The sequence below is a fragment of the Oncorhynchus mykiss genome, chromosome 4, assembly GCF_013265735.2.
Source record: "Oncorhynchus mykiss isolate Arlee chromosome 4, USDA_OmykA_1.1, whole genome shotgun sequence".
Classification (NCBI taxonomy): domain Eukaryota; kingdom Metazoa; phylum Chordata; class Actinopteri; order Salmoniformes; family Salmonidae; genus Oncorhynchus; species Oncorhynchus mykiss.
The window spans coordinates 10895901-10915342 of NC_048568.1; the positions used below are offsets into that span (position 1 = coordinate 10895901).

Genomic DNA, 19442 nt, shown 5'->3' on the forward strand with positions numbered 1-19442 from the left:
TTTGTATTTAAGAAATATTGACTGAATTATACAACAAACATGGGGGCTCTACAGGGAGCCTGAGGGAAAAGACACAGCCATACAGCATATTTTTTGCATTATATTTTTATTTAACCAGGCAAGTATTTTAAGAACAAATACTTATTTACAATGACGGACTAGGAACGGTGGGTTAACTGCCTTGTTTAGGGGCAGAACGACAGATTTTTATTTTTTTTACCTTGTCAGCTCGGGGATTCGATCTAACAACCTTTCGGTTACTGGCCCAACGCTCTAACCACTAGGCTACCTGCTGCCCCGTACAGAGATATGTACAGTGGGTATAGAAAGTCACCACCCCCTTTCAAAATGTTCACCTTTTGTTGCCTTTTCCCCTTTATTTACACACAGTAACCCACAATATCCAAGTGGAAAAACATACATATGAAAACTCTAAAAATGTATTTGAAAGTAAAACTGTAAAATACCCTATTTTAATAAGTGAACCCCCCCCCCCCCCCCCCCACAATTGCAATTGCAAACTTGCTGGGGTTTAACCAACCACCTTCCAGATCACAAATCAAGCTAATTGGCTTCCATCTGTGATCAATTATAGTGACAGATTAGTTCAGAATAAAAGCAGTAGTTCAATTCAAAGCAAAGAATCCACTATGGGCGGAAAGGTACTTTCAAATTATCTAGGAGATAAAGTTGCGGAAAGGCACAAGTCAGGGGATGGATATAAAAAGATTTTGTCTATCCCTCTGAGCACAGGTAAGACCATTATTAAGAAGTGGAAGGCGTATGGCACCACCCAGAACCTGCATAGATCAGGCCCTCCCTCCAAACTGGATGACCGGGAGGAGGAGGAGACTGATCAGAGTGGCTAAGAAACCAATGTCGACTTTGAAGGCGCTTGTGACCACGATATCACAAGCGCTCCACAAATATGGCCTCTAACCACTTCCCCCCAAAAAGCCACGTCTTGTTTGAACTTTGCCGAAAAGCACATTGTAGATTCCGAGACCAAGTGACAAAAGTTTCTGTGGCCAGATGAGACCAATTTTACTTCTTGGCCTGAACGCAAAACTATATGTTTGACGAAAACCCAATACATCTTTCCACCCAAAGACCACCACGCCTACGGCAAAGACCACCACGCCTACGGTAAAGACCACCACGCCTACGGTAAAGACCACCACGCCTACGGTAAAGACCACCACGCCTACGGTAAAGACCACCACGCCTACAGTAAAGAACACCACGCCTACAGTAAAGAACACCACGCCTACGGTAAAGAACACCACGCCTACGGTAAAGAACACCACGCCTACGGTAAAGACCACCACGCCTACGGTAAAGACCACCACGCCTACGGCAAAGACCACCACGCCTACGGCAAAGAACACCACGCCTACGGCAAAGAACACCACGCCTACGGCAAAGAACACCACGCCTACGGCAAAGAACACCACGCCTACGGTAAAGAACACCACGCCTACGGCAAAGAACACCACGCCTACGGTAAAGACCACCACGCCTACGGTAAAGACCACTACGCCTACGGTAAAGACCACCACGCCTACGGTAAAGACCACCACGCCTACGGCAAAGAACACCACGCCTACGGTAAAGAACACCACGCCTACGGTAAAGAACACCACGCCTACGGTAAAGACCACCACGCCTACGGTAAAGAACACCACGCCTACGGTAAAGAACACCACGCCTACGGTAAAGAACGCCACGCCTACGGTAAAGAACGCCACGCCTACGGTAAAGACCACCACACCTACGGTAAAGACCACCACGCCTACGGTAAAGAACACCACGCCTACGGTAAAGAACACCACGCCTACGGTAAAGAACACCATGCCTACGGTAAAGAACACCACGCCTACAGTAAAGACCACCACGCCTACAGTAAAGACCACCACGCCTACAGTAAAGACCACCACGCCTACAGTACAGAACACCACGCCTACAGTAAAGAACACCACGCCTACAGTAAAGAACACCACGCCTACAGTAAAGAACACCACGCCTACAGTAAAGAACACCACGCCTACGGTAAAGACCACCACGCCTACGGTAAAGACCACCACGCCTACGGTAAAGAACACCACGCCTACGGTAAAGCACACCACGCCTACGGTAAAGAACACCACGCCTACGGTAAAGAACACCACGCCTACGGTAAAGACCACCACGCCTACGGTAAAGACCACCACGCCTACAGTAAAGACCACCACGCCTACAGTACAGAACACCACGCCTACAGTAAAGAACACCACGCCTACAGTAAAGACCACCACGCCTACAGTAAAGAACACCACGCCTACAGTAAAGAACACCACGCCTACAGTAAAGAACACCACGCCTACAGTAAAGAACACCACGCCTACAGTAAACACCACGCCTACAGTAAATAACACCACGCCTACAGTAAAGAACACCACGCCTACAGTAAAGAACACCACGCCTACAGTAAAGAACACCACGCCTACAGTAAAGAACACCACGCCTACAGTAAAGCACGGCAGTGGCAGCATCCTGTTGTGGGGGTGTTTCTCTTCAGCAGGGACTGGAGCGCTTGTCAGGATAGAAGGGTAAATGGACAGTGCAAAATACCGACAGATTCTTGAGGAGAACCTGCAGCTCTCTGCCAGGAAGTTGAAAATGGGGCGATGGCTCACGTTTCCACATGACAATGACGCAAAGTACACCGCCAAAGCAACCGTACGGTGGCTGAAGGACAAGAAGGTTAATGTCCTTGAGTGGCGTAGTCAGAGCCCTGACCTTAATCCCATCGAGAATCTGTGGGATGACTTGAAGAGTGCAGTCCATGAGCGGTCACCATGCAATTTGACTGAGCTTGAACAATTTTGCAATACTGTATGTACAGTATAAGTAAGCCTCGTCAGAACCAGAACGCCCCAGAGGGAAGGAGCCCCTCTTCTGTTTGTGTAGCATGAGGCAGCTTGTACAAGGACACCCCCTGGACAAAACGCAAGTTTAGAGGTAGAGATATGCATCTAAATCTGTGTTGTATATATGGAATTTGGGAAAGAAAGATGCTTCGAACTCAATATATGAGAAGAACAACATTGTACGAGATGAATATGAGTACTTAAATGTAAAAAAATCTATGATACATGTACAATACACCACTGGTACAACAATGTTACCTCTCTGATTCAGGCTAGATGGATCCTCAAGCCGGCTCTGCTATGTATGACGACTGCTTAGTCTAGCAATAACGTCGGCTTCCCAAAAAGTAGTGCACCATATAGGGAATAGGGTGCCATTTGGGATGCATGCAATTAATTCAGAATTTTACATTCTGGCATCTCCTTATATCAAAATGACTGTTCTCATTAACGATACAAGACCAGAATAAAAGAAACCTGACAATTCAGGAAATTATTAAAAACCCTGTCTGTAATAATATGAGGCAGAGAAAGAGAGGCAGAGAGAGAGAGAGAGGCAGAGAGAATTGGCTGGCCAGGTCAATGTGTTTGTAAATGAGAGGTGTTTCAAAAGTAAACAATGAAGTGGTTCAGCCACACGCCATCGCTCTCCCCCTCTCCCCCTCTCTCTCTGAGCGTGAACCCACATGACCCCACCATAATCAGGCGGGGAGAGAGCGAGAACAAGGGAGAGAGAGACAAAGAGAGAGAGAAAAAAAAAATGCTGCCTCACTGGTCCATCTGTCTGTGGGAAACTAGGTCAGACGGAGGTCACTGTTGTTTATATCCCAGACAGCCACACCACACTCCTCCCTCCCCTATTCATCTTCTCTAGGGGGAAGGGTAATTCAACCGCTGCTTGACAGCTCTACCCCCCCCCCCCCACCCCCCCGGTCTTAACTGTGTTTCTCCCCCCCCCCCTCTTTCGCTCTCCCTCTGACATCAACCATCTCGCCTGGGGGGGGGGGGGGGGGGGGGGGGATCCTACAGCTGGCTGTCTGACAGCTCTCCCCTCTCCCTCCCTCTCGCAGTTTGACACAATCACCTGTCAGACAGAAATAGACCCACGTGCTGGGAGGGAGTAGCGCCCAGGGAGAATGGAGATGGATTAACTGGAGGGCCGGATGAGTGAGCAGAGGATGTGCTTAGATTAGACACACCGTACGGGGCTGCCTGTGGATGTATGCATGTCCCCCTGTTCATGCCTGTGTATGATGACTATGCACGGCTGTACATATTTGTCAACCACAGCAGCAGGTAGCTTATCACTCTCGTCTACACACACAGCATTCACACCTTGGACGTACAGCAGGTGTTACACACAATGACTTGTTGTAATGTTCCTATATCTACAGAGGAATGAGTGAAGGGCGGTAAACTCACCGCATGTGGGACATAGCATAGATGAATGCGTTATTACAGGTCTGTATTGCACTGCATGGACGGGTTGGTTGTTTAGCAACAACAAAAACAGGACACGCGTGCAACTATGGGGCAAAACAGATGGGGTTGGCTGTTTAAAACTAGATTTCGTCTCCAAATGTTAATTGAAAATATAAATACATTTGCACCATGAGCACTTGTTGTCTCTCAAATACATCGTTACAGTTGTCGGTTAGCTAGCTAAACGCTTTAGCCGTATTAGCATACGCTTTAGCCGTATTAGCAAAACACCTCAAAACAAGACGTGGTGTCAAGAACAAGATACGACTGGCTGAAACGAGCCACCTACGATACGCCACACGGCAGCTTCTTGTCACTGCTGCTAGCCATCTGGCCGCTCAGAAGCATAACACCAGCACGGCCTTCCGGGCCACATCGATGCGCGCCCATAGTTTTCGTGACGTTGTCAGCCAACCCGCCTGTGTCACAAGCAACAGGTCACAGCTCAGTGACGTGGCTACAGTTCCTAGTAAAGTAAGCCTTGTCCGAGCCGACACGACCCAGAGGGCATGAGCCTACCTCCTGGACAACGCCCACCGTTTCACTGATTCAAACAGAATTACAACACACGATATACATATCTCCATCGCTCTACTCACCTGGTGAGGGCGGCTGGATCCTAGCCTGGTGCGCCTGGGCCTGTTTCTTGGTTTCTCCCGGGATCTCCAGCGGCGGCTCCTCTCCCCGCTCCACTTTACACTCGAAGGCAAACAGGTAATGGATGTACTGCTTCTTCAGAGAGCTGGCGGAGCTGCTGGACGTGCCCACGTTGAGGTGGGTAGACAGCTCCCTCCACTTCTTACTCTTGTTCACCTGTAGAGGGAAGGGGGGTGGAGGGCATGGCCAACAGAAGACTGAGCAACCAGAGTTGGGTATGAAAGCGTATATGATCTGGTAGCACTAGGATGGATGGGTGACATCGGCCGTAAATAGCGATTGGTGACGTAAGGCGCTGTCTGATGGAAATACGAATTTGAGGTGTAGATGCAGCACACCTACTGCTTAAAGTCTCCAGCCTATCGTTCCTGTGATCAGCCAGCATTTTCCCCACTAACGGTTCAGATTGGGGGAGGGGAAGCTGATCCTAGATCTGTACCTAGGGGAAGCCACTTAAGACTCACCATAGCCAGGCCTCCTATCTCTCGGACAGACAGATAGAGGCGGCATAGGTCCAGGGGCTTCTTGCCCACGGCAGGCAGCATGGGTACGGGCGTGCCCCTCTCCTCCATGAAGGCCAGGTAGCGGTCCACCCACATCCTCCTCTCGGGCTCCCCACCCATCTCATACAGGATGCGGATCTTCTCATTGGTCATGGTGGCCGGGCTGGGCTTCTAAAGGGGTGGGACATATAGTAGAGGTGGGGAGGTCAGTCAGGGCTACCACTGTTGTCATTGGTTATGGACGCTTTCATACAGACTGATGTGATCAACATCCAGGTTTACATTATTAGACTTTGTTGTTGTTGTATATTCCATTCAAACCCAGTTGAATGGCAGCTATACAGCCAGGTAGGTCCCACGGCTGTCAAACAGAAACGGAGCATGTGACACAGGTCCACTCACAGGATTGGAGAACTTTCTCATTAACACAATCAATCATCCTAACAATAATACGCAATACAAACTAGAGAGTTTCATGTGACAAGAGAAGCATTTGAGATATTGTGGGGCAGCAGGACTGCCAGGTAACCAGCGCCGTATGGGAAAGAGGTAGGAGGAAAGAGAGTGTTAGAAGGGAATCCTTTTGTCCAGCTCCAATTGCATGCATGTCTTAATAAGAAAGTCTCGGTCACAAATAACGACAACACAATCACATTTCAGGCGTCAAAAAACAAAGACAAACAAAATGTAACATTTTTTTTTTGTAAACAACAAGCTGAGTAAAAGTGCTTGAGGCACTTACAGGGCTGGTGGGGGTCTTTGGCCAGGCCCCAGCGACAGCAGGGTGGCTGCTAATGATATCTCTGCTGTCCTGCGCCCCGTGACAAGAGGACAGACTAGCAGGGCTGGGGGACAGGGGACACGGGGTGGGGGGCTGGGACATACACTGAGAGGAGCTGTAGCGGTCCTGCGACGGGGAATAGACGGAAACAAAAACATAAAACACACGCACGCCGCACGCACACGTGATGAGAGAGATTTCAGGTCGGACTTTCATACACTTTCTCACAAAAACAGAGTCAAACAATCATGCAAAACCTTTCCTCAAAGGCATCCTGTGAGTGAGCACTCAGCGGTCTGAAGCCAACGCGCGCGTGTGTGTGTGTAACTACACTACGGAGAAACCCCACAGAGAAACCCGAGCCAGTATGCAACCTTTCGCCTGCCTCGCTCGCTCTTTCTCTGCGTTCCCCCCCCCCCCCCCCCCTTTCTTCTCCCCGATGGCCCTTCTCTCAGTCACACCTGGAGTCTTTCAGGCAGGTTTGACTGGCTTCAAAATATTCCAACACAATTGGAAAATCACACGGTGGAAACTACACGGTGAGAGCAGCCATACTAGACGGGTTTGAGCAACAGCATTCTAGGGCAGGCAGCCAAACAGGAGCAGGCAAGGAGCTTTAGCACCAAAGGCCACAAGCCGTTATTACTAGTACTCTTATGTTCTCACGAGTTGAAACATGAAGCCGTGCTAGCTACTGCTGCGGTCTTTGCCCTGACAGCAGAAACGCACAAAGCCAGGCAAATATAGGAGGAGTGATCATTAACTAGACCTGAGACAGAACAGAAATAACAGAAGTTCCTCACAGACGAGTTGGGCTGACAGACCTCTTTCAGTAGTTTGTGATCAAGAGGCCTTTCTCACCAGCCAGTAATGAGGTGAACAGACTCAAATGAACGCGGGAAGGAGAGAAAAAAAAAAGTTGTTCACATTCACACAACTATGTCTGGAACTAAGAGGAGTACAAATACCAAACTAAACCAGCGAGAGGGGAATTTGAAACAAGGGAGGGGAGGGGGGTGAAACGAGAGAGAGAGAGAGAAAAAAACAGGAAAACCCCAAAAGAAGCTCTGACAAGAGAAATGGGAGCCCGTGAGAGAGAGAGCATTGTGAACAGTAACAAGTTCTTTGCAGTTGACTGGAGACAGGTTATTTTGGTACGCCTGTCTGTCACACATCCACAATCAGTCAAAAAAAGACACTCACTCACACAGTCATGAGTGGGGTAATAATGATGAACAATATGCTGAAAAGAGAGCATGAAAAGCCTTTTTTAATACAAAATGGCACCGCTATAAAGCAGTATTTATTTTGGCATTCTCTCTCCCAGTGGGCACAGAAGAAGACTATGATAGAGATGGAGAAAGCGAACCGATGTCAGTGCTTCTTCCTTTAGAAAATCCTCACAACGACTCAAGAATGTTTTTCTCAGTTCTGTGTTCCTTTTTGTCTGCTGCCTCGTTAGATGCGGTGTTTGCTGCGCTTTGCCACATTCAGGTTCCTCATCCAAACACATGCATTATTAGGACATGCTTTCAGAGGCACTGGCAGGAAACGAGTACATGTAAAAGAGACGGAGAGGAAAAGCGGATGCCTCTGTTAGAGCGATAGCTGGTACCTTGGGTTTAGGTGGTGGTTCGACGGCAGGGGCAGGAGTGCTGCCCTCCCTGTGCTGCTCTGGAGGCCTCCGTTTGGGGTCAGGGGGACCCACCATCCCCTCTCCTCCCATCTGCATGGGCCCTGTGGCGACGGGAAAGGGGGTTAGGCTCTTGTTCACTGTTATACTGGGGCTTGTCTGGTATACATGTAAAAAGACATTGGGCTAGTTAGCGAGTTTCAACCCAGATCTGTTTGTGTTTTACAGACAACTCCTATGCCCATGAATGATCATATGAGTTGGCTATACAACACAAACAGATCTGGGAACAGGCTATTAGTTAGCTGCCTTGTCAGAATGCATGGCATACCTGAGGGTGGGGGTGCGTTGTAGAGCGGGTGGGGCCCCTGTGGAGTCATCCTTCCAGAGGTGTTAGCCCCTGGCTGCTGGCTGTAGAGGCCTCCAGGGCTGGGGCCCACACCTCCGGGGCCCATGGGGTTCATGCCTGGGTGGTGCGGCATGGGGGTCATTCCCTGCCTGAAAACCAGACCAAGAGTTTGGATTAGTCATTTACCATCACCTTAATACATAACATCATTACCAAAGGCATTATATTCATACAGTCCACTCAACTATCAGTGGAGGCTAGTGAGCGGAGGACAGCTCACAGTTCTGGCTGGAATGGAATGAACGGAACCGCCTCAAACACCGGGAATCCATATTCATTCCAGTTCAGCCATTACTAGGAGTCGGTCCTCCGGTTTAAAGTGCCACCAGTCTCCGCTGTTATACAGTACATTCAAGTTGAACTGACGGACAGATGGAAGTATTGGTAGATTGAGGGATTTTAGTTGTGAGCAAGAGACAATATGAATAGTGCATGTCGGTAATGAAAAGCAGTCCGGCAGCAGCTTTTCTCAACGCCTCAAAGAAAACGCACTGTTAAAACAGAGGAAGGAGAGCGAACATTTACAACACTAAATCCTGGGGGGGGGGGGGGGGGAATAATATGCACATCTAAAGGCTGGGGAGCAGTGAGAAGAAACCCCCTGTGTTCACTGCTCCCACCCACCGTCAGGCTCCCTGTGCGCCACACAGAGGGTGCATCCTAATAATGTCTCCTTCCCCCCAAAAGTGTGCACTCGTTCACTTCCCTTCACCGATTCAAAGGGAAATTAACGATATAAGAAATATAGTGGAAACTCCTTCTAGCTCATGCCTACACAAATCCAATGCTTTTAGATTTGTGGGAAGTAGTGAAGGAGTGCACACTTCAGGAGAAAAGAAAGATTATTGGGAAGTACTCAAACACAGCACACGCCTCGATTCCTCCCTCTTCCATTTCCCTTAGAGGGGAAATTAAATGAGTAACGTCCCCGACCTCTATTGGAGAAACACGTCCATACCCAACCAGTACCAAATGGCACCATATTCCCTGCATGGAGCACTACTTTTGACCAGGGCCCAAAGGGTGCCATTTGGGATACAACCATTGTCTTCTCCCACCCCCGGTACCAACATTCATTCCTCTCCCAATCCACTGATGCTAATAATGAGACCATCTACATGACCAATTAAATCAATACTAAACTAATGGAGCGAACAATCCAACCAATGCTACAGGGGATTGGATTTACCTTCCCTCTCTCACTCGGTCTGGCCGAAATGGTCCCTCAATTTTTGGGGGGCCACTGAGCAAATTTCAGGTCTGTGCAACTTCCATCACGCGTTTACTGTGAACACTGAGGCTGTACCCGCTTTAAGTTACAGTTTCAGACAGTGGTCAAAGAGGATACTGTGGCTATTTGATCATAATGTAGGCCTACCAGAGTGGCCTACTGTCAAAAACAATGTAGAAAATGCATCCCATAATATGGTAACACGGAAATAGCTGTTCTATCGTTCAGCCTACAGTACCAGCCAATGAGTGGTGTTCAATGTAGGCCAACATTCCATGAGACTTTAAGAAGAAAAAAAAAAAAACCATGCAGAGGTTGACATGAACTCGTTTATCCACTTGTCCTTCAGACAAGGAGTTGACTGAACATGTTGTCGTGTTGTTTGGTGCAAGAAACCACATGACCATTAATTATTACAGAGAATCAGGACAATGATCCTGCCCTCTGCCTTTTGGCTACTTAGCTTATTCAAGCCTGTCTCAAATACAACACTGCCCCTTAAAAACAAAAAAAGCTATTTTTCTGGCTTCTCAAAGATGTCTAGAAATGTACACGTTTTGTGTTCTCGTAGAAAGCTATGACTCCCCCAATTTCTGACTACAAATGATCTATAACTGGGCTAATAACTCACTAACTAACATCTATTATTGAGAAGAGAATAGGATTGGATTCAGCGTTTGTGTACCATGTCTCCTAGAGGTCTGAGCCAGGAGTTTGATATCAGACCATTTCTTTCATGAACATGTCACTTTGATTTGTCTTGCCTTCCAGGTCACCTACTTGGTCATTTTGCAAATATATATTATGTTCTGGAACCATTACATGCACCCATCTCGTTGTTATTTAATTATTAGAGATATACATATGTTTTTTGCACTCACCATGTACGCAATGGTCATGTGAGGTGAAATGTGTATATTTTGGGATGTGAACCCTCAGTGTGTTTGACCTGATGAAGATCCGTTTCGGAAGGAAACGCTGAATTGGTGAATTGGGGAGCTTTAACAGTGTGCGGGCCCTGCTTGTTCTATACAGATCCATATATGGCAATGGTCTATTTACATACAGGCCTACCGTAGCTCTGATTGGTTATGCCGCACCGGTTAGTGTGTAGAGTACGGGCTGAGTGGTGCCTGTCAATGCAATAGAATCCTACTCCGATGCGTTATGCCTACAAGAAAGTTTTACATATTAACTATGTAAGAGATTAAGTCTTGCATAGTTCCTTTTGTTTCAGAAGGTTGTATTGAAAGTGGCTAACATTGCGTTGATTCTATCGCAATTCCCACAGTAAAGGGAAACGTTGATAGTTAACTAAGGGGGAAAAGTTCAATCTCATGCTTCTCTGCATGGGCTGATATTTCTTCTGTGCGGCAGTCCTGGGGGAGCTGCGCGCCTCACACACGCGCGCAGCTTAGAGGGAGCACTGGCAGTCTCGCTAATAATATATCCAATCCTTTTGCGTTGCCCATGTTTTATTTCAATCAAGTTCTGAATTTCTAATCAGCATTGTTTTGACTTTGCAGGGTCATAATATTGCTTGGCCCTTTTCTCTGATTTGTCAAGGGATTTCTTCGACGGTGCAAATAAAGTACTGTACACATCCGCTGGTCTCTGACGAAGCCATGCAGTAGCAGGAGAGAAAACATGCCCGTGTTTACTGGCCAGTGGCCAGGTTAGTCTCAACAACCCACAGTTGAGGAGTGGGACTCCTGTGCAGCAGAGCCTCAGTGGAGCCCAGGGTTAGTCTGTCTGAGTGAGCGGGGGGAAAGTGTCTCCAATGCAGCCCAGGGTTAGGTTAGTGATGTGACCAGTGGACAGCAGCATGCAGAGTCTGTATTACAGACTGCAGCCGTGACACTGACACCTACCCGTACTGCTCAGCCTGCTGCTGCTGCATCATGGGATGGATATGGCTCTTTGCACTGCTGACCTGGGGGTGGTAGGAAGGAGAGTGGGGAGGGTGATGGGGTCGGGGATGGGGGTGTGGGGAGGTTTGGGGGTGAGGGTGGGGCTGATGATGGGGGTGGGTGGAGGGAGAGTGATGGGGTTGAGGGTGGGGTCGAGGATGTGGGTGGGGTCGAGGATGAGGGCTGTCTTGGGGGTGAGGATAGGGGTGTGGGGAGGTTTGGGGCTGATAATGGGGATGGGGTTGAGGATGGTGGCTGTGTTGGGGATGAGGTTGGGGGCTGTGTTGGGGATGGGGGTGTGGGGAGGTTTGGGGGTGATAATGGGGATGGGGTTGAGGGTGAGGATGGGGGCTGTATTGGGGATGAGGTTGAGGGTGTGGGGAGGTTTGTGGGTGGGGATGGGGGGAGGGAGAGAGGGGAGGACGGACCCCAGGCCAAGCCTGGCTGGGGTAGGCAGGGGAGCGCGTGTAGGGAGGCCTGGAGTGAAGGACGGAAGGAGAAGTCTTTGGTTTCCAAACTCACACAGAGACATGAGGAAAAAGTATGTAGCGTTCTTTAGTACACACCTCATAACCTTAGTGTGTGAAAGATGGGTGGATGCGGGGTGTGGAGGAGTGAATGTGAACATGATTAACTTATGTGTCAGTATAGCCCTTGGTTGCATCCCAAATGGCACAATATCCCCAATATCCCCTATGGCTCTGGTAAAATGCCATATGGGCCCTGGTAAAAAAAAGGGGGTAAAAGAAAATAGGGGGTAGTATGTAATTTGGGACGTGCACTATTAGCATGTATAACCCTTCTGTGGCCCTCCCTGGCCCCTGTCTTGACTCACCGGCCCTGGGCAGAGGGGTTGGAACCAGCGTTTGGACCCTGCATGGCGTTGGGGCCGGGGCCTGCCTCGTGGCCCGGCTTGCGATTAACGTTGGGCAGGGGCGGTCTCATGCCCTGACCCTGTCCGGCAGGCTGCGGCATGCTGGGAGAGGTGGGGGCCATGGTGTTGGTGGTGGCACAGGGGTAGGGGCGCCCGCTGGCCCCTGGACCCAAGCCTCGCCCGGCGGGCATGGAGCCACAGGGCTGTCCGGGGCCCTGGCCATGCATGGGGCTGCTGGCGTTCATGCCCAAACTGTTGCTCATGCCAGGGCCGGGGCCGCTGTAGTTGGCACTGGGAGCCCCGCCGTAGTTCGGGGGCCTGGGGTAGTTACCTAGAGACAGAGAAATACAGTAACTCATCAGGACTGAGAATCATCAGCTTGATTCACAGACACTTCATTCTTCTATCTATGTTAAGACTTTCAAAAGCAGGGGCCCTGGTCAAAAGTAGTGCACTACATAGGGAATAGGATGCTATTTGGGATGCAAGCAATGTGATGTGAACAGAGCATTGCCTCATGTTCCTCTGTGACACTGGATGTTCACTCCAGCCAGACCGGTTACTTTCACAATCTGTTATAGTGTATTTCACAAGAGTGGGGGGGGGGGCACAGAGATGCTTTTGTCACGTGAGACTTCCAAAAAGACTCTCGGCCATGGCATTGGAGGGAGAGCTGCCATTTTGGCTCTTCCTGGAGTTATTATAGGTCTGCCCCTATAACGAGCTCTGTTCAAAGGCAGAGGAGGATGAGAGAAAGAGATGATGTGAGGAGGAAAGAGGGATAGAAGAGAGAAGAACAGAAGAGGGGGATGAGAGGATAGGAGTGGGGAAGTGTAGGCCTAAGTCCTGGCAGCCAGACTAACTGTTGAGCATGAAAAAGCCTGCAGTGTCGCAGTTCTTGACACACTCAAACCGATGCGCCTGGTACCTAAATCTTTGTCTTCACCCTCTGAATTGTCTCAAGGCTTAACAATCCTTCTTTAACCTGTCTCCTGCCCTTCATCTACACTGATTGAAGTGAATTTAACACGTGACATCAATAAGGGATCATAGCATTCACCTGGATTCACCTGGTCAGTCTATGATTTGTACACTCAGTGTATATGGAAATGATCTGGCAGCGACAGCTCCTCTGTAGAGTCATGTTATACCCAGAATCCCCCTGGGGAACAGAGGGTGTGACCAGTGATGTTTTTAACCCTGGATTGCTGATGCTATGTATTGGTCAATGAGAGGCTGTGAAACCACTGGGTCGGCCATACCTTCCCCAGAAAGTGCAGTCCGCCATAGGAATTCTACAATATTTCAAGGACAAAATTACATGTATTTAAGTAGTTTTTGTTGTAGTGGGGAAAATAACATGACTTAAAAATGTTTTTATAGCTCAGACATCATTTAGAAGTTTGCATTAAGGTGTCTGTAATATAATACATGTTGTAAAAACTAAATGTAGACATTAATAAATGCATTTCTATATCTTCCTAAATCTTTTTTCAGTCATTCTAGTGTGTGTGTGTATATTCTCTCTATATATATACATATATTCTCTCTCTATATATATATATATATATAAAAGACAATAGTATATTAGATACTACCGCACTGTTGGAGTTAGGAACACAAGCATTTCGCTACACCCGCAATAGCGTCTGCTAAATATGTGTATGTGACCGATTTAATTTGATTTATACACTGAACAAAAACGTAAATGCAACATTCAACCATTTTAAAGATTTTTACTGAGTTACAGTTTTTTCACAACTGGGAAAACAGATATTCATCTGTTGGTCACAGATACCTTAAAAAAAAAAAAAAAGTAGGGGCATGGATCAGAAAACCAGTCAGTATCTGGTGTAACCTCCATTCGCCTCATCCAGCGTGACACATCTCCTTTGCATAGAGTTGATCAGGCTGTTGATTGTGTCCTTGTAATGTCCCACTCCTCTTCAATGGCTGTGCGAAGTTGCTAGATATTGGAGGAAACTGGAACACACTGTCGTACACGTCGATCCAGAGCATCCCAAACATGTTCAATGGGTGACATGTCCAGTGAGTATGCAGGCCATGGAATAACTGGGACATTTTCAGCTTCCAGGAATTGTGTACAGATCTTTGTGACATGGAGCTGTGCATTATCATGCGGAAACATGAGATGATGGCGGCGGATGAATGGCACCATAATGGGCCTCAGGATCTCATCAAGGTGTCTCTGTGCATTCAAATCGGCATCGATAAAATGTTGTGTTCATTGTCCTTAGCTTATGCCTGCCCATACCATAACCCCACCGCCACCTTGGAGCACTCTGTTCATAATGATGACGTCAGCAAACCGCTCGCCCATACGACGCCATAGTGGTCTGCGGTTGTGAGGCCGGTTGGAAGTACTGACAAATTCTCAAAAACAACATTGGAGGCGGCTTATGGTAGAGAAATTAACATTACATTCTTTGGCAACACCTCTGGTGGACATTCCTGCCGTCAGCATGCCAATTGCCCGCTCCCACTATAACAGGGATGTAAACAAATTTGAGAGAAATAAGCTTTTTTTCGTGTGTATTTGCACAGTTCTGGGATCTTTAACTTCAACACTTTACATGTTTATATTGCGTTTATATTTTTGTTCACTGTATACATCTTTGGGTGTGACACGGATCAGAGACTAGGTAAACCCCCCTCCACCTCCCTGAGTGTCCACAGAAAGTCTATGGAGTCACAAATAGAACCCTATTCCCTTTATGATACACTACTTTTGACCAGCGCCCACAGGGATCTGTACTGCTCAGGGCTGTTGCATAGATGCTTATAGATAGTTGTGAAGGGGCCTCTGTTTTAGGCTTTCTTTAGGGTTGAGACGTTGGAATGTAGTTATTTGAATTACTGGAGACATGCGGCGCGTCGAGAACCCTTTGGTTGACTGGATGAAAGCCTGCTGTGCAGCATTCATCAAGCTACTCTGTTGTTTCAGCTGAGGAAGAAAACCAACCCATGAACCAATGTGTGTGTGTGTGTGCTGGGTTGTGTGTACTCATCTGGAGCGGGGGCTCACACACACATTGGGTCATTATGGTAATCCATCTCATGCGTTGTGCCTTTATGATGAATGCGTGGCCGATGTGTGTGTGTTTTCATAGCTCTGGTCCTCGCCCCCACCCGCTCCAGAAGCCTGATTAATAGTCCTTGCTTGTGTGTGTGTGCCACTGCTCTGCTCTGTTGCCCTGCTAGGCCTGGAGTAGGCTCTGAACACCACACACTAGACCTGGGTTCAAATACTATTTGAAATCTTTCAGATACTTCGAGCATTTGCCTTAGTCCCTGTAGAGTGCAAGGTTGGAGGGGTTTAGAGTTTTGGGACTATTATTTTGGTTCCATTGAGCCAGGCAAGCTCAATCAAGCCCAGATAAAGTATTTGAAATTATTTCAAATAGTATTTGAACCCAGGTCTGCTGGATAGCACAGCCAGCCACACAGCTCTCCTCCATTACCCCAGCCCTGACACACACACACACACACACACACACACACGGGAGGGGAGGGAGAGTACAGTATATGTAGAGAATGGAAAACTTGGAGGTTGATTGGAGATTTACTTAGCTGCGGAAAAAGCCCAGCTCTCTCCAACCCTGTAGAAACGTGTTGGAGTTGGGCCATAGGATAGTCATAGCACTGGCACCATTCCACTAGGTGGCAGGTAGCCTAGTGGTTAGAGCATTGGGCCAGTTACCGTAAGGTCACTGGTTCAAATCCCCAACACAACAACATGAAAAAAAATCTGTCGATGTGCCACTGAGCAACGCACTTAACCCTAATTGCTTCTGTAAGTTGCTCTGGATAAGAGCTAAATGTAAATGTCAAATATAGCCTTCTGCTTCAGGGGCGAGAGTGTCCCCCCTATCCACCCACTAACCCCAGCAGGCCGCTCTTCTCTCATACTGTATATAACTGTTATTGTGAATTCGTTGTGTACTGTATGCATGGTTCTTGTCCTGTTTCTTAAACACCATTTAAATGTGTACATCACACTGCAACACATTTCCCAAGTGGACAATAAAGTGAGTTAAGTAAAGACTGAGTCTTTCTATAGGCCAGACTAGGGTGAAGAAACGGGCTGGACTGTCTTACTGGGCACCGACATACTCATCAGTCCCTAGCACGGAGGCTGTATCCCCTTGTGGGGAAGTGCCCTTAGATGCTGATCTTAGGTCAGCTTTGCATTTCCCCTACTAAATGGTTAAGGTTAGGATTGGGGGTGGGGAAGCTGATCCTAGTTTTGTACTTCGGGGAAACTTCCCCCTGGAGCGGAATATTACCTTGGGGGCCGTACTGGCTGGTCTGGGATCCGTACGAGGGGCCAGGGCCCCCCTGCTGCTGCTGCTGATGATAGGAGCCCGGGTGCATGGAGCCCCCCAGGGAGGGGTGAGGGGACACGGGGGGCCCCTGGCCCGACTGCTGGGGGCCTGGGGTGTTCCGCTGCGTGGCAGGTGGGAACCCTGCAGGGAGGGAGAGAATCTTAAATGCATTCAAACTGAGACCCGAACTAAAGGAAGGTTAGAATGGGGGTACTTAAAAAAATAGACATTTCTAATAATCTCTCACGCACTCAATGATATGAGAACCCAATTGTCAATGTTGCAAGTCTGTTCAATGTAAGTGAACTCACTTCAATTGAATGGTAACACTTAGCCTTGTCTGTTGAAAAGCACTACTAAAATGCTACAGCGAACGACCAAATAAACATTTAAATTGATCTGAATAGGGCGACAAATACCACAAGAGCTAATACATCCGCCCGGCCACTGCAGAAAAGGTCTCATCTGTTATAAATTTGAACTTTTCATCTTGATCAAAACCACATCTAAGGGCATAGTAGTGAGACAATCATTTGAATACAGTACCTCACTACCACTTCAAGGGATAGTTTACCCAAATTACATACTGTTTCCTTACCCTGTCTCAATGTTTCCGTTAGCCGGTATTAGCCGGCTTTTCCGTTCAAAAAAATGAAAAGACGATAAATAAAATTGCCGCCGGTCAATTGTCCAAGATAAATTTTAAAAAAGCCCATTGCGAGATAATCAATCAAATGTATTTATAAAGTCCTTCATACATCAGGTGTAGAAGCACAAAGTGCTATACAGAAACCAACCTAAAACCCCAAACAGCAAGCAATGCAGGTGTAGAAGCACAGTGGCTAGGAAAAACTCCCTAGAAAGGCCAGAACCTAGGAAGAAACCTAGAGAGGAAAGAGGCTATGAGGGGTGGCCAGTCCTCTTCTGGCTGTGCCGGGTGGAGATTATAACAGAACATGGCCAAGATGTTCAAATGTATTTTAGCCAATTCATTGATTGAAATACCAGTTGATGTAGCACGAGAGATGCTGCGACAGCTCATCAAACAGAAGTTTGTTGCTGCTGGAGTGAAACGTTTGCTTTAATAAGCCCAATCAGTGCGCAAAAATTCTAAAGGCAATTGCATGTAAAAAAAAAAAAGGAAGAAAAAAACAAACATGGTCACAATTAAAAAGAGGCCTACAATTTTCTTTCTTCTCAACTGGTGAATTGAAGCACGCTTCCCATTCGCCATTCAAGTGCATTGGCAACTAGGCAGGCTTCAGATTGTCACGTTGCAATGAGCTGGAGGCAGTATGCATTTTGAAAACACATACTTAATTGTTTAAAACCTGAACGGTTTTCTAACTATTTTGAGGCACGCCTTGCCTTGATTGTAGCCTAGCCAAAATCTAACCAAACGTGCAGGCGATTATCTTAGAAACACTTCCATATGCCATTGAAACAAGTAGCCTTTTGGTTTCCAAATCAACTTTTTCTTTCCCCATTGTCCAGTAACCAAAGGCACACTCCTAGTCATATTAGCAACCCGTGCTCCATGTTGCATATTTACATATCCTTTCTAAATTTCAACTGATATTTTCTCTCTCTGTCACATGAAACCCCTCACAAATTGTGTTTTCCCACTAATTGCATTACGGAACAAACATAACGCAATTAGCGTAGCCTACTGCCTTGTGCGCATTGCTGTGCGTATGGGTTTTATGTTTGGGGAAGCTCATTTTCAGCATAAAAATGCACCTTTCTAAAAAAAAAGCATTCCATGCAACCTCACATTTGTAGACCTATGTAAGATAGTCATAATTTAGGCTAATAATAGGCTAATAATAGGCTAATAATATAACTCAATCAAAAAAAGACTGTTCAATGTAGTACGTAGTGGCGTCCAGTAAGCAGGCTATATCACAGGAAAATGTTGGCCTTTCTTAAACAAATTGCATGCAATTCTACTACATTTTAAATGACTGGACACATTAGCAGAATGTTTTTCCACACAATTTACAGGGTAGACTACTCTGGGACTAACAAAAGTGGCACTGACCCAATGATAAAGACAGTGAATATGTACACATCATGGGGGCACTCTGTTCACAACGTTGACATCAGCAAACCGCTCGCCCACATGCCACCCTGCACGTGGTCTGCAGTTGTGAGGCCGGTTGGACGTACTGCCAAATTCTCTAAAATTACGTTGGAGGTGGCTTATGGTGAAAGAAATTCAAATCCCTTGCAACAGCGCATTTACCGCAATCAGCATGCCAGTTGCACGCTCCCCCAAAAACCTGAGACGTCTGTGGCATTGTGTTGTGACAAAACTGCACATTTTAAAGTGCCCTTTTATTGTCCCCAGTACAAGTTGCACCTGTGTAACAATCATGCTGTTTAATCAGCTTCTTGATATGCCACACCTGTCAGGTGGATGGATTAGTTTAGCAAAAGAGAAATGCTCACTGACAGGGATGTAAACAAATTTGAGAGAAGTAAGGTTTTTGTGTGTATTTAATATTTCTGGGATCTTTTACACTTTACATGTGGCGTTTATATTTTTATTCAGAGTAAATGTGATTCCTGGCATTCAGAGCTCTGTGGTTGGACACCCTGATCAGGTTGTGCAACCAATGCATATGTACCCGGTAAATGTCTTAAATGTTTTTGAATTAAAATGCTCCTGGCCAAATGTCCGGTACCGACCTTTCCTAACAAAAAC

At 47.2% G+C, this 19442-nt stretch overlaps 1 protein-coding gene across 11 annotated transcripts in view; it reads right to left on the bottom strand.

Annotated features, from left to right (window-relative positions):
* Positions 1-19442, bottom strand: part of arid1b (AT rich interactive domain 1B (SWI1-like)) — a 110672-nt gene that overhangs the window by 10415 nt on the left and 80815 nt on the right. For 9 of the 11 annotated variants that reach the window (XM_036975621.1, XM_036975620.1, XM_036975622.1 and 6 more), the window contains 8 exons: positions 16697-16876; positions 12351-12720; positions 11477-11992; positions 8297-8463; positions 7948-8069; positions 6294-6458; positions 5513-5722; positions 4991-5204 (listed from right to left, as the gene is read on the bottom strand). In XM_036975621.1, the coding sequence (XP_036831516.1) occupies positions 4991-5204; positions 5513-5722; positions 6294-6458; positions 7948-8069; positions 8297-8463; positions 11477-11992; positions 12351-12720; positions 16697-16876 (1944 nt within the window). The remainder of the gene's footprint in view (positions 1-4990; positions 5205-5512; positions 5723-6293; positions 6459-7947; positions 8070-8296; positions 8464-11476; positions 11993-12350; positions 12721-16696; positions 16877-19442) is intronic. The other 2 variants (XM_036975616.1, XM_036975618.1) reach the window with 2 other exon arrangements.